Here is a 17,669-nt window from a genome sequence, read left to right as displayed (position 1 = left end):
TTTCTAGCCAGTACCGCTCAACCTCCTGCACCAGCTCAGGCTCTTTCCCCCCCAGTGAGGTGACATTCCATATCCCCATGGCTAGAGTCACCGTCCGGGGATTGGGTGGCCGGGGCCCCCGCCCACAACTGCCACCCAAATCACACTGCACCGGCCCCTCCTGCGAGTGGTGAGCCCACTGGAAGGCGGGCTCACCTCGCTCGTTCGGGCTGCGCCCGGCCAGGTCCCGTGGGCAAAGACCCGGCCACCAGGCGCTCGCCTGCGAGCCACAACCCTAGGCCTGGCTCCAGGGTGGGGCCCCGGTGACGCCAATCCGGGCGCCGTAAGCTTCCTTGATGTTCTATCTTTCATTAGGGGCTTTTTGGGGCTTTTTCGTAAATTTCAAACAAAGGTAAATCATTCATGTGTTTACACAGGAGTCTATAAATAAAAACATAAGTATAAATATAATGAACAGTGGGGGTTGACTCATCAACATGGTGGATTTTAGATCCAATATTCATCATTTTTCTGTTAATCTAATCTGTTTTTTTTAATAATACATTTGATAATGTTCTACTTTGTCTCTGAAGCAGCATGTAATCTATAAAGTAACTAGTAACTAAAGTTATCAAATAAATGTAGCAGAGTTAAAAAGTTTTGCCTCCAATAAATGTTGCGGAGTGGAAATATGAACGACGGAGAATTAAAACAAATGAAAGTATTTGTACTATATTACAGTACTTATATTCTACCAATGCCTAATTTGTTTTTTGTCTTCTTCTTAAAGGAGAAGTAAACAGCAAACAAACAAATAAATATATAATATGTAAATTAGAATGTTTGTATTTTTGTCCATTTGTGCATTATTGTCTATTCTATATTTTTTAATTTTTCATCTATTTATATTTTTATTATATCTTTGAATTATTTTTAGTATAATCTGTTGTTTTGCACCTTGTATGTAAAAACATACTTTAATAAAAATGATTGTGATTCTTCTTCATCCTGCCAGAAAACACGTTTTGTATTTATTATATCTGATAAAATTAATAATAATAATAATAATAATAATAATAATAATAATAATACTGATAATAATAATAAAGATTTGACTTTTTGTTACTTTTCAGTAACTTTTAATATAATATTAATAACATCTTCACTGTTCTCAGCTCTGTTGGTTCATCGTGTCGCTGCAGTCCCGCATCTGTCCAGCAGATGGCGGCAGGATAGAGAGAGAGAGAGAGAGAGAGAGCGCGAGAGTGTGTGTGTGTGTGTGTGTGTCTGTGTGTGTGTGTGTGTGTGTGTGTGTATGTATGTGTGTGTGTGTGTGTCTCTTTAAGGCCGGGTCTCTCCGCTCCCTCCCGGCTGACTGCTGCCAAGCTGCGGCGCCTGCTCAGTGCGCCTCCGCCGCTGCTGCTCGGATCCCGGACCAGGAGCTGCTCCGTCCCCCCGTCTGCTGCTGCTGTATCCTGTATGTGTGTGTGTGTGTGTGTGTGTGTGTGTGACTGTGTGTGTGCGCTGTCTGATTAACCTATGGATTGACGGAGGGAGGCTTTTGTTGTCAGCCCGGTGGTGCCCGCGCTGCACTTTCACCGGAGCATGCCCAGAGGAGCCGGAGCCGCACTTCGTTTACAGAATAAAGGACGGTGAGAGGTCTACAGCTGGGTCAGATGGGTCTGTACCGTCAGCGGACCGGGACCAGCATCCTCCAGCCATCACCTCCAGCAGGGCCGTTTCTTGCTGTATGCGGACTATGCGGATGCATGGGGCCCCCGCACCACTAAGGGGCCCCCTCAAGTTGCAAGTCCAGTCTCAATATCTGAGGAGTGACCTGAAGAAAAAGGTGTGAAAAGTACCTGGCACCTGGCCCACTGATTGGTCAGATCTACTCTCTATCGAGTATCTGGTTTCTATTGCGTCCTGTTGCTATGACGACTAGTATTACTAAGCGAGGAGAGGCGAGACTATGTTGCGCTAAGCCGCTGGTAGCGGTCATTTACGGCATGGCGTCAAAACGAAAGTATTCATCTAGTTCAGAAAAAAACAGAAAGTAGATGAAGAAAAACACTCAAATGGGCTAGTTTAAATGCCAAATGTTTAGCTAGCTTATGTGTTTGTTTTAGGAAAGGGCTAATTATAGCAGGTCTAGTGCATTGGCATTACATTTGGGTGTTTGTTGTTAGGCAGATGTCTGTGGTGTCATCTGTATCCTCGTCCAGTGAAGCTTCTGGTTCGTCATAGACCTACTCTGCTGTTCAATATTTGCCACATAACTTTGAAATTATTTTTATGATTAATTTATCAATTTTTGTGTTCTCAGTTTATAGGTCTCAGTTTAATGTGAAGTGTGCTAAACAACACACATATACACGTTAGGCCTATTGTTAATTATTATGGATTGTGGCAGTGGATTTTTGCTCTGAGTGGATTATTGTTAACACTACTGAGCTAGTTGCATCTTTCTTTACCACATTTATTAGAATATTTATTGTGAAAATTTCTTTCATACAATTTGCCTACATTCCTAAAGTTTAGTTATGTGATGTATTACTTATTATTTTTAAAAGAATCATAATAACACAAATTGAAGTAAATTTAAAGTGAACAATACTAAATAGGACCCACAGAATATGACATGTTTAGATCAATAACATGTTTCTTCCTTTATAAATGGAGTGTAAATGGTGAAATCAGTGTAAACAGTGTGTTCAAACAGCTGATCAATGTTGGCAGGTAAGACTTTAGCACTTTAGACACAGAAGCAGACAGGCTGGTACAGACATGCTGCCACAAACTGACACTTTTTACAAGGAGACAAACAACTTCAGCTGAAAGATTTAATGCTGAATTTACATCAAGGACACAATGAGTTAGAATCTGTCTAGATAACGTTTCACAATGTGTATAAAGTTTGTCTAAACTCGACAACTTTCATAATTATGCAATTTGCAAACGGAGTCTGGTGATATTGAGGTTACGAGTCTTATTGGTTGATCATTTACATAAATACATGAGTCACAATCATCTAATGAGATCAGTTAAAATATTAGAACAATTACAGAGGACATGTTTTCACTGCAGGAGTTTTGTGCTTAAACGTAAGTAACGGGTCTGAGTTCTTCCTCCTCAGTTGACAGATGGTGGCCTGTCCTCCAGATTAGTGTACTGTCCCTTTAACTGTGGCAGATTAGATTGAGGGCATGCGCACTGCGCGCCGCTCAGACTGCAAACTAAATGCGTCAGCTTTACTTTTGAGCACTTTCTTCTTCCATGTGTTGTTTTTAAAGGACACGGTAGGTAACTGTGCGCGTGTGTGTGTGTGTGGTTCTGCAGCAGGCTGACATGAGCTGGACGAAGGTTTAGTTTTTTAAAGAAAATTGCAGGAGAAGTTTTTGTTTGGGGCTGAAACCATGAAAGATGCTCGACGCTCTGGTGTGTTGAGTTTGTTTGGACAGTTTTCAGTTAGTGACGCTGTCGGCCGTGTGACTTTATCTAGATGCAATACTTTTGTTAATGATATGCATGTATTTTACACATATACATCTAATTGTATATAATACTCCTACTTGGACATTGTGATATTATTATGATTATTATTATGATTTGACAGTGTTTTCTGACTCCATCATGATACATAATATTTAACAGAACATGTGAAGTCTCACTTAAAGCTTCAGGAATGCGAGGACTGGATAGTAAAATCAAATATTGCAATATTATTGTGGATATCAGTGTTGTGTCAGTGTTGTAGGGATCAGTCTACTGTATCTCTGTTTAGAATAAATCAGATCGGATGATGAATTGAGTTTTCTGTTCCTGTGTGTCAGAGAGAAGATGAATGAGGATGCGTTCAAGGTCCCAGAGAGGACGGAGTACCGCTACCTGGTGCAGGAGGAGGGCGAGGAGGAGCTGCAGTACGTCCGTCACAGGCACTACATCAACCCCCTCCTGGTGCTCTCCAGACGCTGCATCTTCCTCAACTGCCTCAGCTTGCTCGCTCTGCTCTCTCTCGCCACCTACCTGGGCGACGCCCAGCGGCAGCATCTGGGCCATGTCGTCCAGGTGACAACTCACTGCGGTGAGTTCAGAGGAAGACACGTGAGTTCAGACTGTTAACGTGACTGTGCTGTCCGTCACTTCGTCTTTCTCTGCAGGGAGCTGATGGAGCTCCAACGTCACTGTTGAATCCTTCTCTTACAGAATAATGGGTCCTACTCTTTTAAAGGCATGCCCTACGCCGCTCCGCCCGTTGGTACCCTGCGTTGGGCCCCTCCGGCCGAGCCGGTGTGCAGGAGCGGGGTGACGGACGCGGGCCACTTCGGCAGCATGTGCTCTCAGGTGCGTCCGCTGTTGAGCACGGGGAGGGTGATGGGCCAGGAGGACTGCCTCTTCATCAACGTGTGGACGACCACGCTGCAGCCCGATGCCAAACTGCCCGTCATGGTCTGGATCCATGGAGGAGGGCTGCACACGCTCAGTGGTGGAGAGCAGGGCTACGCGCCCACAGAGCAGCTCGCAGCTGACACAGGAGTGGTTTACGTCAGCTTCAACTACAGACTCAACGCCTTCGGCTTCCTGGCTCTGGAGCTGCTGAGGGAAGGTTCTCCGAAAAACACCTCAGGTCAGTCAGAGAGGAGCTCTGCTGGGGTTGATCTCAGGTCAGTTGTACTGGAGACGGATGATGTAAACACTGCTGTGAGGTGAAGTTGAAGTGAGGTGAGAAAACATCGCAAACTGATGCCTGAGACACAAACATCCCTCTGTTTGAGCCACAATACACCTGAAGAAACAACATGAGGTCTGTTTTTAAACCCTTAACAGTCAAATCACGTTAAACAGACCAAACAGACCAACTTCAGGTCTTTTTAAGCTAAAGTAGCTAGTAGCTATTTCATGCTACAGTTTGCTGCCAGGAGCTTTTCCATTTCCAAGTCTGTTTACCATTTATTCTAAGTGCTGTATCGCAGGCAACTGGACGTGTTTCAGTTTCTTGAAGACGTTTCACAAGTAGTCCTGATGACTCTGGAGCTCAGAGCTCACACGTGTCCTTAACAACTCTGTTTAACACACAGTTTAAAACCCTGTGACTCCACTCCAGTTAGTTAGAACTGAAGAAGCCTCATTGATGAGAGGTGAAACATCTTAAAGAAACTGAAACACGTCCAACTGCCTTCGATGTAGCACATGAACTCTGCACCTGGCATTTGAAAATAGATCACATGTTTTCATTCATGCCGTCGCACAGATTAACTGAGAACTCGCGGGGATGTAAGAACAGTGGGTAAGAGTTCTTTTTGGTGCATTTTAATGGTAAATGTATTTATTTAGTGAAGCGTTTCTTTCAGTTTGGATTTTTTATTTTGTTGGTTTCAGTCCTCTGTACTTTGGTGTTGAAGGCGGTCCAGTTCTTTACATGCTCAGATACAAATTAGGATTAAGACGTTTAGGAAGTTGTTCTAGTCGTTGTTGAGCTCCAGAAAACTTATAAGAGCTTGAATGTGACTGTTTCAGTTCATTGTGTTGTGGTTAAGAAGTCGTTATGGAAGAAGAGGCCGTTACTTAAACAGGCTGTTGAAATATTGATGGTGTTAACATCGCGCTCCCAGTCCAACTGTACGAGTCCATAGGTTTCCATTAGGATGTGAATACTTGATGAATGTTAATGTGAGTCTGATAAATGTGTCCGTCTCTTAAAGTTTGTTTTTTTCCTTCACTGTGAAACTCAAAATGTGAGTCAAGCTGCATCATTTCTGTTACATAATCCAGATCTGCCGCTGTGACCTTGATGTGAAGCAACCCGTTAAATGAGCGAGCCTCCCGCGACACGATGGCGATTCTCATCTTCCGGGCTCAGCTCGGCCCGCTCTCACATTTCTAATTTTGAATCCTCCTGATCTCATGGCCCAGTTACTCGCTCCCTCGGCTTGAAAAGAGTTAAATTCCATCTACATCGAGCTGGTTCTGTTCTCGACAGAGAAAATGGGATGGCAGCAACAAGGCCACATCAAAAGCAGGTTTCTAATCGATGCACACCTTCACAGGGAACTACGGCTTCCTGGACCAGATTGCTGCTCTGAAGTGGGTCCAGAAGAACATCCACCTGTTCGGAGGAGATCCTGAGAAAGTCACCATATTTGGACATAGCTCAGGTACAAATCAGTCAAAAATAATAAGTACATGATGTTTTGTTTCTATCAGACCTGGAATAAAGTTTCTCATTTCATCTTCAGCTCCAACTGAATCTGTGCTGGAGATCGAATCTGCCTCTGTCTGGTTATCAATAAATCAATCGACCGATCAAGCTGCTACCTTAAGAATTTAAAAGGCTTTTTTAAGGAGTTTTTAAAAGGTATCATGTTCACAACATATACGCAGATACTGATATATCTGTGAAAGTCCGTTATCTTCGGCCCATCAATACATCGAGCAAGCTTTATACGAAACATAAAATAACTTTTAAACTTGATGAATTTCAAAGAAATGTAACTACTCAGCTGTATTTGAAAATTGGGCTTAAACAAGTTGTCAGTTGGTAAATAAATAAAATGATGAATAAATGAAAGTTATGATTACATGCAGCCTTAAATACATCTTTAAAAATGAGCTCATCCTCATCCGACGACAAGAGAAACATTTTTTATTTTGGACAGAATTAGAAAATATATAGATGATAAACACTTAAAGTGACCAGTGATGATGTTTGATAATATTTGATGAGAGCTCAGAGGTCCAGATTATCTGAAACAGTTACAGAAACACTGTCGGGCCGGTCGGCGTCCTCCAGCCTCTTTTCTAAATAATTGTTATTATGATTTCAATATTTCCTACACTAACTTGTAGTCGGGTCAGATCCACAGATTCCTTTATTTCTTGTCTTGATTACTCAAGATTACTGTGCTCAGAATCAGTAGAATTATACAGAGGAGAGAAATAAACCAGCAAAAAAAGCAAAGCAAGTGAGTTAAACCAAACGAGGACTCTGACGGTCTGTCTCTGTCTCAAGTGGGACGTCAGTGTGGACCCTGATGATGTCACCGTTGGCGAAGGGTCTCTTCCACGCGGCGGTGGACATGAGTGGCTCATCTGTCTACAATGCCACGCTGGAACAAGCCGAGTACGACAACCTGGTGTTCCTGAAGAAGACGGGCTGCGAAGACCTGAGCTGCCTCAGACGTCTGTCCATCACACAGGTCCTGCAGGTACGACACCCCCACCTCTTCCACCTCCTCCTCCGACCCCTCCACCTCCTACACCTCCTCCACCTCCTCTCCACTCAGCTGGAGTCGTCCCGTAAAGCATATGAAAGCAGACGTACGGTCGAGTCTTCTGGAAAAATCTAATAACACAAAAATGCCGCGCGGTAGTTATTCTCTTTAATATTCCCTTCAATCTTTGAGACTCCCGCAAAATATGTGATTCACAGCGCGTCTTTATGACATAATGAGAAAGCTTGATAAATGTTTGAAATGGCTCAGATGGATCATTTTGTCACCTCCAGATATCGAAGCACCTGAATGTTTCAAATTTTCCTGCGATCGTTAATGAAGGAAGCCGGCCACTAAACTTAATGAAAGAATTTAAAGGTTTTAACTTTCTGTTTCTTCAGAGGCTGAGCTCTTCACAGAGGAGCTGCTCACCTTCACTCAGATGCCTCATTAAGATTTATTCAATAAAATATATTGAACAGAGAAGAAAAGTCAATTTAAAAAGAGCTTCGCGCAACATAAACATCAGGACAATTTCTGAATAATGTATTTTATGATTCGGTGCAGAACAGAACTAAAATAATTACAGAACTCATCAGACTCCACGTTACTGCTCTTATGCATCAGCTCGACAGGAGAGTTTCATTTGCTTTTATTCAAATATTTTTATTTGATTTATTGCTTTCAGGAAATAAACCAAGAGAGAAATTTATGTCAGAATTTAGTGTTTATTTAAAGATGAAAAAGATTTTCCTTGTAGGAGATATAGCTGCTTGATAATAAGGGTAATTAATCACTGGTGATTAATAATACACTTGTAAGTGGGGCACCACCTCCATTGTTTAGTTCTTGGAATAATCCGGAGGAAATTATTCCAAACACATAACTACAAGCTTGCTTGGACAGTTAGAGTCCATTCCAAATCAATTTATTCAGTCTCAATATTCTGACACAGTGAGTTCTTTGCACGTATCCATCGATTCTCCACATTAAAATTAAGTTCCAGACAAAGACTATTATATATGTTTATTGACTAATTGGGGTAAAATAAATTAAATGACAATTTTAGATGAACAACAACAGATAACAGAAAATGTAAAGACTGTAATTAGGAAAGTAATAAAGTCATGTGACAAGGGTCGGGTTTTGATATATTAAATATTACGGGAGTAATTTTTAATACTAACAAGACCCTAACCTTAATTCTCTTAAGTTCATAAGATAGAAGTCACAACTTAGACAGAAGTCAGAACTTTAGACACCAACTCATTCTCACATGTGTGGATCCAGCTGTATGAAGACGTTCAGCCTGTTTTGTCTGGGAGTCAGGATGCACTGAAGTTTGGTGTCCTTTAGAGTTCTCGGTTGGACTACAGCACGGTGCGTCAGTCCAATAGCCAGAGGGAGGGCCGGTACTCTGTTGAGGAACTCTTGGTCCGAAGGCCCAGCGGGGTTTCCGCATTGGGAGCGCTGGGGGCAGAATCGGTCTCGGCTGGGAGCACACAAAGTCTCTTTTGTTGGAGACTCCTTGCAAGGCTTCTGAAGCAGACAATGACTGCAACGCTCTTCATCAAATGATCATAGTCTTGAAAAAGACTTTTTCTTTGTTGTTTCAAGTGGTGGTTCTTAAGTTCTGATTCTAAATACTAATTCTACTTCTTCACGATCAGGCGGTGATACTTTAACAGTATATTAAAATCAAAAAGGAAAATAATTTGTTCTATTAAAAACTTGCATAAATGTAAAACACGTAAAGTAGTGATTCAATTTGCTTGTCGTAGAGCTTGTTGCAAATATAAAAGTAAAGATTACTTTTAAAAAGAAAATAAAAAGAAAAGAAAGAGAGAAGAGAAGAGAAGTGGGATAAGTGAAGAGAAGAAGTCAGGAGAAGAAGCAGAAAGAGTTTATATGTTCTATGACCTGCAGCAGATGGACCACAAGGGATGGGGGCCGACTGAGTGTCCCTCCTTCTGTGATCTGAGTTTAGGCTCCCAAAAGTTTAATCTAACTACACTTTTATATTTAATGTTTTGAAATCATGTTTTAACCTTCCCAAAATTTCACCATCTTAAAAGTTGAATTTTTGCCTTCATGAAAAGATGCAACATAATTATGATCACTTATCATTCAAAAGAATTATAACCTGATTTAGACATAAAACAAAGTGTACAACATAAAACAATAAAGTATACAATACACAGTAGGACCAAGGAGTTGTACATATTCCTTGTAGTTCTGTCTTAACAAAACATATCAGACATTTAACTGGTAAATAACACAAGTATTACACAAAGAATAATGATCTGCAAGTCTCTCCTTCATCACCAAGGGGAGGGGCTGGTTTCTGTTGACCTCAAACTCATTAAGTAATAAACTTCATTTGGGCTTGTCAATAACATGGGAAAGATCTATTGTATGACCTTCTTATGCCATTCGTGAATCTGCTAAATTAAGAAACTGAGATTGTAGTTTATTAGTTATTCAGGACGTATTTGAATTTGGATGAGGATAGAGACTGCAGTGGGATTGTAATGTCAGACCCAGGTTCAATCTAAACCGATAGGGGGATTTCTTCAGCCCCTTTTCACGGTCTAAACACACTGTCCTTTTTGACAGGATTGTTGCCACGGCAACCAATCTTGGTACTACACTACACAGAGTGGTGCCTTAACGAACAACCCTTTCATTGTTAATACAGCTGTCTCCTGCTTAGTCAGCTATTCCAAGCTTAGGAAACACGAGGGGCTGGGCAAATTAAACATATCGCTGGAACATCACAGCCGATAGCAATTTAACCCAGGAATAAGAACAAACCTCTGGTGCAGTGCAGCAGGAACAACTTATCTAAATCGATATATAGAGAATATGATATAAAGTTAAGTATCACACTAATCACTCAGTGGACAGTCAGACGATATTAAAACAGCTTGGGTTTTCATTATTACAACTGATGTTTGTCTGTTGTTAATTTAATGCAGAGAACCGTGGTTTTGGGGTGGCCTCACACGGGCGGCACCATAAATATAAATGTAGGAGATATAGCTGCTTGATAATAAGGGTAATTAATCACTGGTGATTAATAATACACTCTTAAATGGGGCACCACCTCCGTTGTTTAGTTCTTGGAATAATCCGGAGGAAATTATTCCAACAACTACAAGTTTGCTTGGACAGTTAGAATCCATTCCAAATCAATTTATTCAGTCTCAATATTCTGAAGCAGTGACTTCTTTGCACGTATCCATCGGTTCTCCACATTAAAATTGGAAAGTCATTTTTAATACTAACGAGACCCTAATCTCAGTTCTCTTAAATTCATAAGATAGAAGTCAGAACTTAAGAACCACCACTTAAAACAACAAAGAAAAAGACTTTTTCAAAACTATGATCATTTGATGAAGAGCGTTGCAGTCATTGTCTGCTTCAGAAGCCTTGCAAGGAGTCTCCAACAAAAGAGACTTTCTGTGCTCCTAGCCGAGACCAACTCTGCCCCCAGCGCTCCCAATGCAGAAACCTCGCTGGACCTTCGGACCAAGAGTTCCTCAACAGAGTACCGGCCCTCTCTCTGGCTATTGGACTGATGCGCCGTGCCATAGTCCAACCCAGAACTCTCAAGGACACCAAACTTCAGGACCTCCTGGCTCCCAGACAAAACAGGCTGAACGTCTTCGTATAGCTGGATCCACACACGTGAGAATGAGTTGGTGTTTAAAGTTCTGACTTCTGTCTAGGTTCTGATTCTGAAACACAAACAATGAACGTTGTTTGAATCCTGTTTCTGATTCTTAGCCACATTCACATCATCAACAAAGTCCTTGGAAAAAAATGCATAAACATCAAATGATTAGAACTGAACACGAGCTCCATTTTCTCCTCTGCAGCTTTAATCACTGCACTGACTCTGTTTGTCCTCAGGCCATCCCGTGGCAGGAGTACCCGTCCTGGGCAGCAGACGACCTGATCGACCTCCCCATCAAAGGGCGCTTCGTAGGCCCGGTTGTGGTGGTGGACGGCTACGTCCTCCAAGCTCCGCCTTTTGAGGTTTGGGAGCAGAAAGGAGATTACAACGACGTTCCTTTTGTCATCGGGTCGACGGAGCAGGAGGAAGACTTCAAGTGAGAGCTCTTCTGGTTCAGCTTCATTGCTGTCAGTCGTTACTGTGATCAGTCTGACCTCCATGTTTCCTCTGCAGCCCCGCGGCGCAGAACATCTCCATGTGGACGTGGGAGGACTACAGCTGGTTTGTGACAGGTAACAGGACACTGATGATGTAACACTGATGAAGGATTTAAAGATGTGGATGATGGTGGTTGACAGCAAACTTTATTATGTTAACAGCAACAACCCACGTCAACACACAGACCCCTCCGATGGAAGTCTCTCATATTTGGATTCTATCAAAAGATTTAAGACACTTTTATTTACATTTGGTGACACACTGTACGTGTGGCCAGATATTGAATCATGAAAGTTGGTGTTGACCCGTCTCCAGTCCAGAGGGCGGTGGTACTGCACCTGAAGCTGAAGAAGATAAACAGCGACAGTTTGATTAGCTAGCTCATGATGCAAAGTGCAAAATAGGGAGCCACTTCATGAACACACGAATGTGAAGTGTTTTCATCAAGAAAATATTCCCTGAGAATTAAGGTAAAATGTCAAAAAATGTCACAATGCCACAGAAAGCAAGAAGAAAATCCTGGATCGGTCTGTTTATCTGAATCAGCACTGAGAGCTGATGAGCTCCGTTCTGGGCTGGGACCCATCCAAGTTTCCTCCTCAGCTGAGGTAAAGGCTGTATGCTAACGTGCTAACGCTGTATGTTAGCTGCTGGACGTCACTGCAGCTGCTAGTTTTCAGGCTCAGCAGCTGTGAACTCAGACACAGGACTCTTGTTCTTTTATCAGTCAGAGCATTAGATTTGTTGTTGGTGTAAATGTTCTTTACGTAAAATGAATAATGTTTTTATAATATTTTTCATATCAAAATCCTCCTGTTCGACATATTCATGTTTCTGATGACTCATCATTGAACTCGGGGACATAAATATGAAATTACCCAATAAAATGTACATAGGGCGAAAAGCTAACCCATTCGTCTTATATAATGATGCTCCACCTGCTGAGTGATGTCACAGGAGGAGGTTTGTTCTCCTGGTGTAAGGACTCTAATAACACACATCACTGGAGACTGGAGATCTGCATCCATAACAATCAGGACGATCAGTTCAGTCCTTCAAACAGACGTCGGTCAGAGGCTTTGTTTCCACCACGAGGCAAAATGAAATGTTGGGATAAAAAACATCTGCAGAAATAAATAAAGACAAAAAAACATTTAGACCAGCGGGTTTAAGATGTGATGCTGGACGACACGGTACACAGAGCAGGGTTACATATTACTGCACTGTTCTCAGGCTCTCTGCAGCACTTAGAGCAGCACAGAGTCCACTTGGTTCAGGCGTTCATGTTAGCATGTCATGCTAGCTGATGTGCACAGAAAGCAGCTGAATATTTAATGAACTTCGTGTGCTGCGGCCGAGTCTGAGAAAATGCCTTCAGCCGGGGGAACAGTGTTTCCTTTTAGAAGAAATGAAAAAATGTCTTCAGAGTCATTAAATTTAAATCCAGACTCGACAAGAACCTGAAGTCATCGAAGTGAAGCATAATAATCCGTACTGGTTCAAACATGGAGGCTGTTGTGGATGTCAGTGTACTGAAATTAAAATGTTCCAGCTTCATATTCAGGTCGATGCTGTTCTGTCTCTTCTCTCCTCCACACAGAGAAACTTCAGTCCTTCAACGAGAGTCTCCCAGCAGCCGCTCTGAAGCTGTACCCGTCCTCCGCCCCCTGCCCCACCACGAACCGCTGCCCAGAGAGGGCCTACACCACCATGGTGTCCGACATCAGGATCACCTGTCCCAACAACGATGTGGCCGAGAGGGCTGCAGGTAAACTCCAGCCTCGCCCACTCTGTTGTGGCGATATTCTGCCTCGCCGTCTGTGTGAACGTTACTCATCCACCAGCGATGATAGTAACACAGCTGCAACAGAGAGGGACGTCTTTGTGTGACGGCGTGGTGGCGTTCAGTCTGACAACTTACAGATCCGAGTCTCCTTCCTGAAAACAGCTTCTCTCTCCAGGAGTGAGAGCCAGACGAGTCCTCTGTTTACTGATGGTGAAGCAGAAAACTTCACCGTCAATTCCAGGATGTTTGATGGGTCAGGAGCTCAATCTTAGCTCTTGATAACAGCATCCATGTTGTTGTTTTAAAAACACACAGATCTCAGCGTCATGATGTGAACCATCATGTCTGATTGGGTTCTGTGACACTGAGTTCTGGAGCAGCTTCATGCCGGCGCTGCTTGGCTCAGTGTGAACAAACAAAGACGGGCTTCGTTTTAGTTCTGGAGTCTGTATGAAACAGTTCTCACACCGAGGTCAGATGATCGGCCTCCAGGCAGGTCAGTAGTTTATGAGAGTAACAGTAAAAGATGCAGTTTGTTTTATTCTGATAACGAACACGAGCCCACATCCTGCTGTTGATCTGCTGCGGCCACTCGTGAGTCTCGGTGCAGCAGGATGGAGCTTTGTGGAGGTTTTGGTGCCTGTGGGGCTCGTTAGGCTCAGTCAGCGCTGAAGCTCTGAGTAAACTGACATTTAACTGTTGTGAGAGGCAACTGCAGGGCATCCTGGGTGATTCTGCCGCACGCTTCACTGGGTTTTATACGTCGCACAGCCTCGTTTTTTCTTTCTCTTTAAAATAACAGCTGATCTGGTCTGACGATGAATAAGACTCAAAACAGAACAACCTAAATATTGTGTTTCCTAAAGCTTCTCGAACTGAATGAATGACGTCAACAAAGCAACATAAAGGACGAGTCTGTGTTTTCTTTAATATCTCATGAAACAAATCAAATCCACCGTGAATATATCTGTTAACACGTGTTGTGTGTCACCATGAACACACTGTCATCAGCACGGCAGGAGGACAGTTTTCAGGTGAAATGTTCCTTTAACCCCTTAAGGAACACCGTTCCAACGTAGGAACACCCTTCACTAAACGAACACACTTCGTAAAAACGAATAGTTTTTTTTCTTATAGTTTTAAGCATCAGATCTTAACAGTATATACTCACTGTTGGAAAGCTGAGACTGTCGTTATTATTTTAAGCCCAAACACGAAGGAAAAAAAGTTATTTCCAGACCATGTAACAGCCTTCTACACTCACCATGACACAACATTAGAAAGAGCCCTCTACCGCAAGAAGCAAGAATGCCTACATACCTTCGGAGTGTTCCCTTTTTCCATAGCTACAACGTCATGCCACAATTTCTTTTTCATAGTTCGCCAAGAGTCCATAGAATGGGAATATCCATGTCATTTTACCCAAAAACTAGCTACAAGTGTGGAACAAGCAAGAATCCCCAGAGTCTTAGCTTTCATTTGAGACCAAGATTATGTTTCTAGGTAAAGGGGTTCTCAAGTTATAAGCCTTTAAATCTCAGTAGGCGCTCTTGGAAAAAAAGGACCCAAGCAAAACGCACAGACATGCCTTTAGAAAAAAAATTGTGCTTTTTTTTTTTTGTCTTTTGACTTCAAATTTTGAGTGTAGCTAGCTGAGACCTGTGGCTATGGCCTAATTGTGTCTGCTGTGTCCATAGACATACCTGAGCCCTTATATCTTTGTTCATTGACATGTGAATTGGATGGAGACCAAAACCTGTGTTCCAACCTCTGTAACTCTGTGTCAGTATGTCATAGAATCACACTTACACTTCTAGAAAAAGTTGAGGGTGTTACCTTTCCAATGGTACCAAAGGTACCACATCCCTGAGTCTCAAACTATGTTGGAGCTGTCATGCTTTTAATTTTGGAATGTCGTTTTGGGAAAAGAATCTTAAAATGGGGGCATTCACTAACAGGTTAAGCTAACCGTGTTGACCCTCTCTCTGCCTGCAGCGGCCCTGAAAAGTCCTGTGTATCGGTACGTGGTGACCCACACACCATCAGGCCCGGTGAACGTCTCAAGCGACCTGCTGTCGTTCCCCAGCCGCTTCTCCTTCCACTGTCTGGACGTCATGACGTTCTTCGGAGGGCTGGAGTTCATCCTGAACAAACCGCTCTCTGCTGAAGACAAGAACTTCCAGAGTCTCATCACACGCCACCTCGTCCACTTCGCCAAGACAGGTCCAGATACTTCCTGCCTCTTGAATGGGTCAACCTCAGTACTTACTAATGAGGATGAAGGTAAAGCTTTAACTAATGATTGCTGACGATCCTCTTTTGTCTTTCTTGCAGGTAAGATGGAGGCTGAATGGCCCGAATACCCATCAGCCACTGCTCTCCTGTCCGACCGCCTGTCGGTGGACCACAACTACTCAGCTGAACAGTGTCGGCTGTGGAAGGAGAACGGCCTGTACGCCTACGCCTGGATGAACTGAGCGCGGACCGATTCTGGTGTTACTCGTCCAGCTTCTCAGACGTTTCTTCACCTCAGTACAATGAAAGTGGATGGAATTTATTTAGAAATGATCCAGATAATCCACAAACCTTCATCTGGACTATTTTATAATCAAAAATTGAAAATTAAACTCACCTGAAGCTACATGCCACTATGTTTAGTGTTTGAAGGTTCACCAGCAGTCAGTATGTTTGACTTGTTGTGTGCTGATGAACTGAAACTTGATCATTTTATACACTCAATAAACTTCATATGAACGATTCTTCATGTCATTCTTATTTTGATGCAAGTGATTTTTGTACTTTTACAGAACTATTCCTTGTAACAGAATATTTCTGTCAGATTACTTCTGTCACTGGACACAGAACCATAAATCTTCATCTCAGGTTGCTGAACAACAAAAAGACGCCTGAAGTCGATAAAATGTTCAATATTTTAGAAGGAAAAAGAAAAAGTTGAGAGATGTTTAAAGCTTAACATGATTTCAGTTTTGTTTAGAGTATCCTAAAGTCGTACTCGAGTAAGAGTAAAGATATCGAGTTAAAATATGACTTTAGTAAAGTTCAAATAAAAGTAAATCATTCATGTATTTACACACGAGTCTATAAATATAAATATGAATATAAATATAATGTATACTGGGGGTTGACTCATCAACGTGGCAGATTTTAGATCCAGTATTCATAATTTTTCTGTTAATCTAATCTGTTATTTTTTTAATAACATATTAGATTCATAATTTTTCTGTTAATCTAATCTGTTATTCTTTTAATAACATACATTTGAAAATGTTCTACTTTGTCTCTGATGCAGCAGTATTTCCTCTACATTCATTTAGGAGCGGCCCGCGGCTAGGATTTAGGAGCCCGCCACTCCTAAATCCTAGCCGCCGGTCCTTCAAATTTCTTTCTCGGAGAGTCAGAGGAGTGTCATATTGAAAATAGGGCAACGACTCACCGGAGAAAAGGTAGACTTATTAGCTTAAGAAAACTTATAATACATTTTATAAGTTCAATAGACATTGGTATAATATTGATGGCCAGCTAAGATTATGTACCATATCGGTAGCTTAATTAATTGGGCCCGGTGCCAACTCAACTCAGTGTCGCTAACGTGAGTAAACTAATTAATAGCATTATGCGAATATATACACGCCATGATGTAACTGCTGACTGCATTTTCAGATGAGCTTGTTCAAATATTTCTCAAAACCCAGAAAAATTCATTGTTCCGAGCCTGGGTGCAATCTTTGCCACTGATTCTACAGCCCCATCAAGAAATTATTATTTAGTGTTTTATTTCTTTTTTAATTTTATTGTTGTATTTTTGTTATTATTTTCAATTTGTACATTTAGCCTTTAAAAAGCCCTTTTCCATGCCAGCCATTCAATAAAAAGGGGGATTATGCTGGGCATAAAAGTAAAATCTGCAGTCAAGTGTCATTTGTTTACGCCGCCACGGCTCCCGGAGAGCCTGCCCCCGCTGCTGAAAAAATCCTAGAGGAAACATTATGCAGCATGTAATCTATAAAGTAACTAGTAACTAAAGTTATCAAATAAATGTAGCAGAGTTAAAAAGCTTTGCCTCCAAAATATGTTGCGGAGTGGAAATATGAACAACAGAGAATTTAAACAAATGAAAGTAAAGTATTTGTACTATATTACAGTACTTACATTCCACCACTGCCTAATTTGTTTTTTGTCTTCTTCTTAAAGTAGAAGTAGACAGCAAACAAACACACAAACAAATATATAACATGTAAATTAAATCATCTACAGTTTCATGATGATTGTAACAATTTAATTGACTTTGGAGGCGAAACAGTGAATTTATAATTATATTATTTATTATTGTCACAGTTGAGTTGACACTAAAAAAGGTAAAGACGTACAGATTATTTCATTTTAGTATTTTTTTGTTTTATTATTTTTGTATATTTCGGTCACAGTCTTCTATCTCCAAACTTCTTCTCTATTTTTCAGTGACTTAACTTTATTTTTATATTTTTGTCCGTTTGTG

At 41.7% G+C, this 17,669-nt stretch overlaps 1 protein-coding gene across 4 annotated transcripts; it reads left to right on the top strand.

Annotated features, from left to right (window-relative positions):
* The first annotated feature begins 1,344 nt into the window (after positions 1 to 1,344).
* LOC115580822 (para-nitrobenzyl esterase-like) lies at positions 1,345 to 15,912 on the top strand. 4 transcript variants are annotated; one of them, XM_030415493.1, is made up of 10 exons: positions 1,345 to 1,828; positions 3,813 to 4,083; positions 4,186 to 4,606; positions 6,027 to 6,134; positions 6,988 to 7,184; positions 11,106 to 11,305; positions 11,383 to 11,441; positions 12,968 to 13,135; positions 15,149 to 15,376; positions 15,488 to 15,912. In XM_030415493.1, exons 2-10 carry the CDS (start codon positions 3,820 to 3,822, stop codon positions 15,628 to 15,630), a joined length of 1,788 nt encoding a protein of 595 aa, XP_030271353.1. In that variant the 5' UTR covers positions 1,345 to 1,828; positions 3,813 to 3,819; the 3' UTR covers positions 15,631 to 15,912. The 4 variants fall into 4 exon arrangements, with proteins under 4 accessions (XP_030271353.1, XP_030271352.1, XP_030271355.1 ...); XM_030415492.1 differs by lacking the exon at positions 1,345 to 1,828 and adding an exon at positions 3,165 to 3,278; XM_030415494.1 differs by lacking the exon at positions 1,345 to 1,828 and adding an exon at positions 3,400 to 3,417.
* The last annotated feature ends 1,757 nt before the right edge of the window (positions 15,913 to 17,669 follow it).

The sequence above is a fragment of the Sparus aurata genome, chromosome 4, assembly GCF_900880675.1.
Source record: "Sparus aurata chromosome 4, fSpaAur1.1, whole genome shotgun sequence".
Classification (NCBI taxonomy): domain Eukaryota; kingdom Metazoa; phylum Chordata; class Actinopteri; order Spariformes; family Sparidae; genus Sparus; species Sparus aurata.
Note: the sequence above shows the minus strand (reverse complement) of the source record. Positions and strands in the feature narration are given on the sequence as shown.

Excerpts from the sequence above, each read along its gene's own strand:
- LOC115580822 (XM_030415493.1), top strand. The coding sequence starts at position 3,820 with ATGAATGAGGATGCGTTCAAGGTCCCAGAGAGGACGGAGTACCGCTAC. Across the intron at positions 4,084-4,185 it reads GTGAGTTCAGAGGAAGACAC|AATAATGGGTCCTACTCTTT; the intron begins GTGAGTTCAGAC and ends CTTCTCTTACAG. Across the intron at positions 7,185-11,105 it reads CCATCACACAGGTCCTGCAG|GCCATCCCGTGGCAGGAGTA; the intron begins GTACGACACCCC and ends GTTTGTCCTCAG.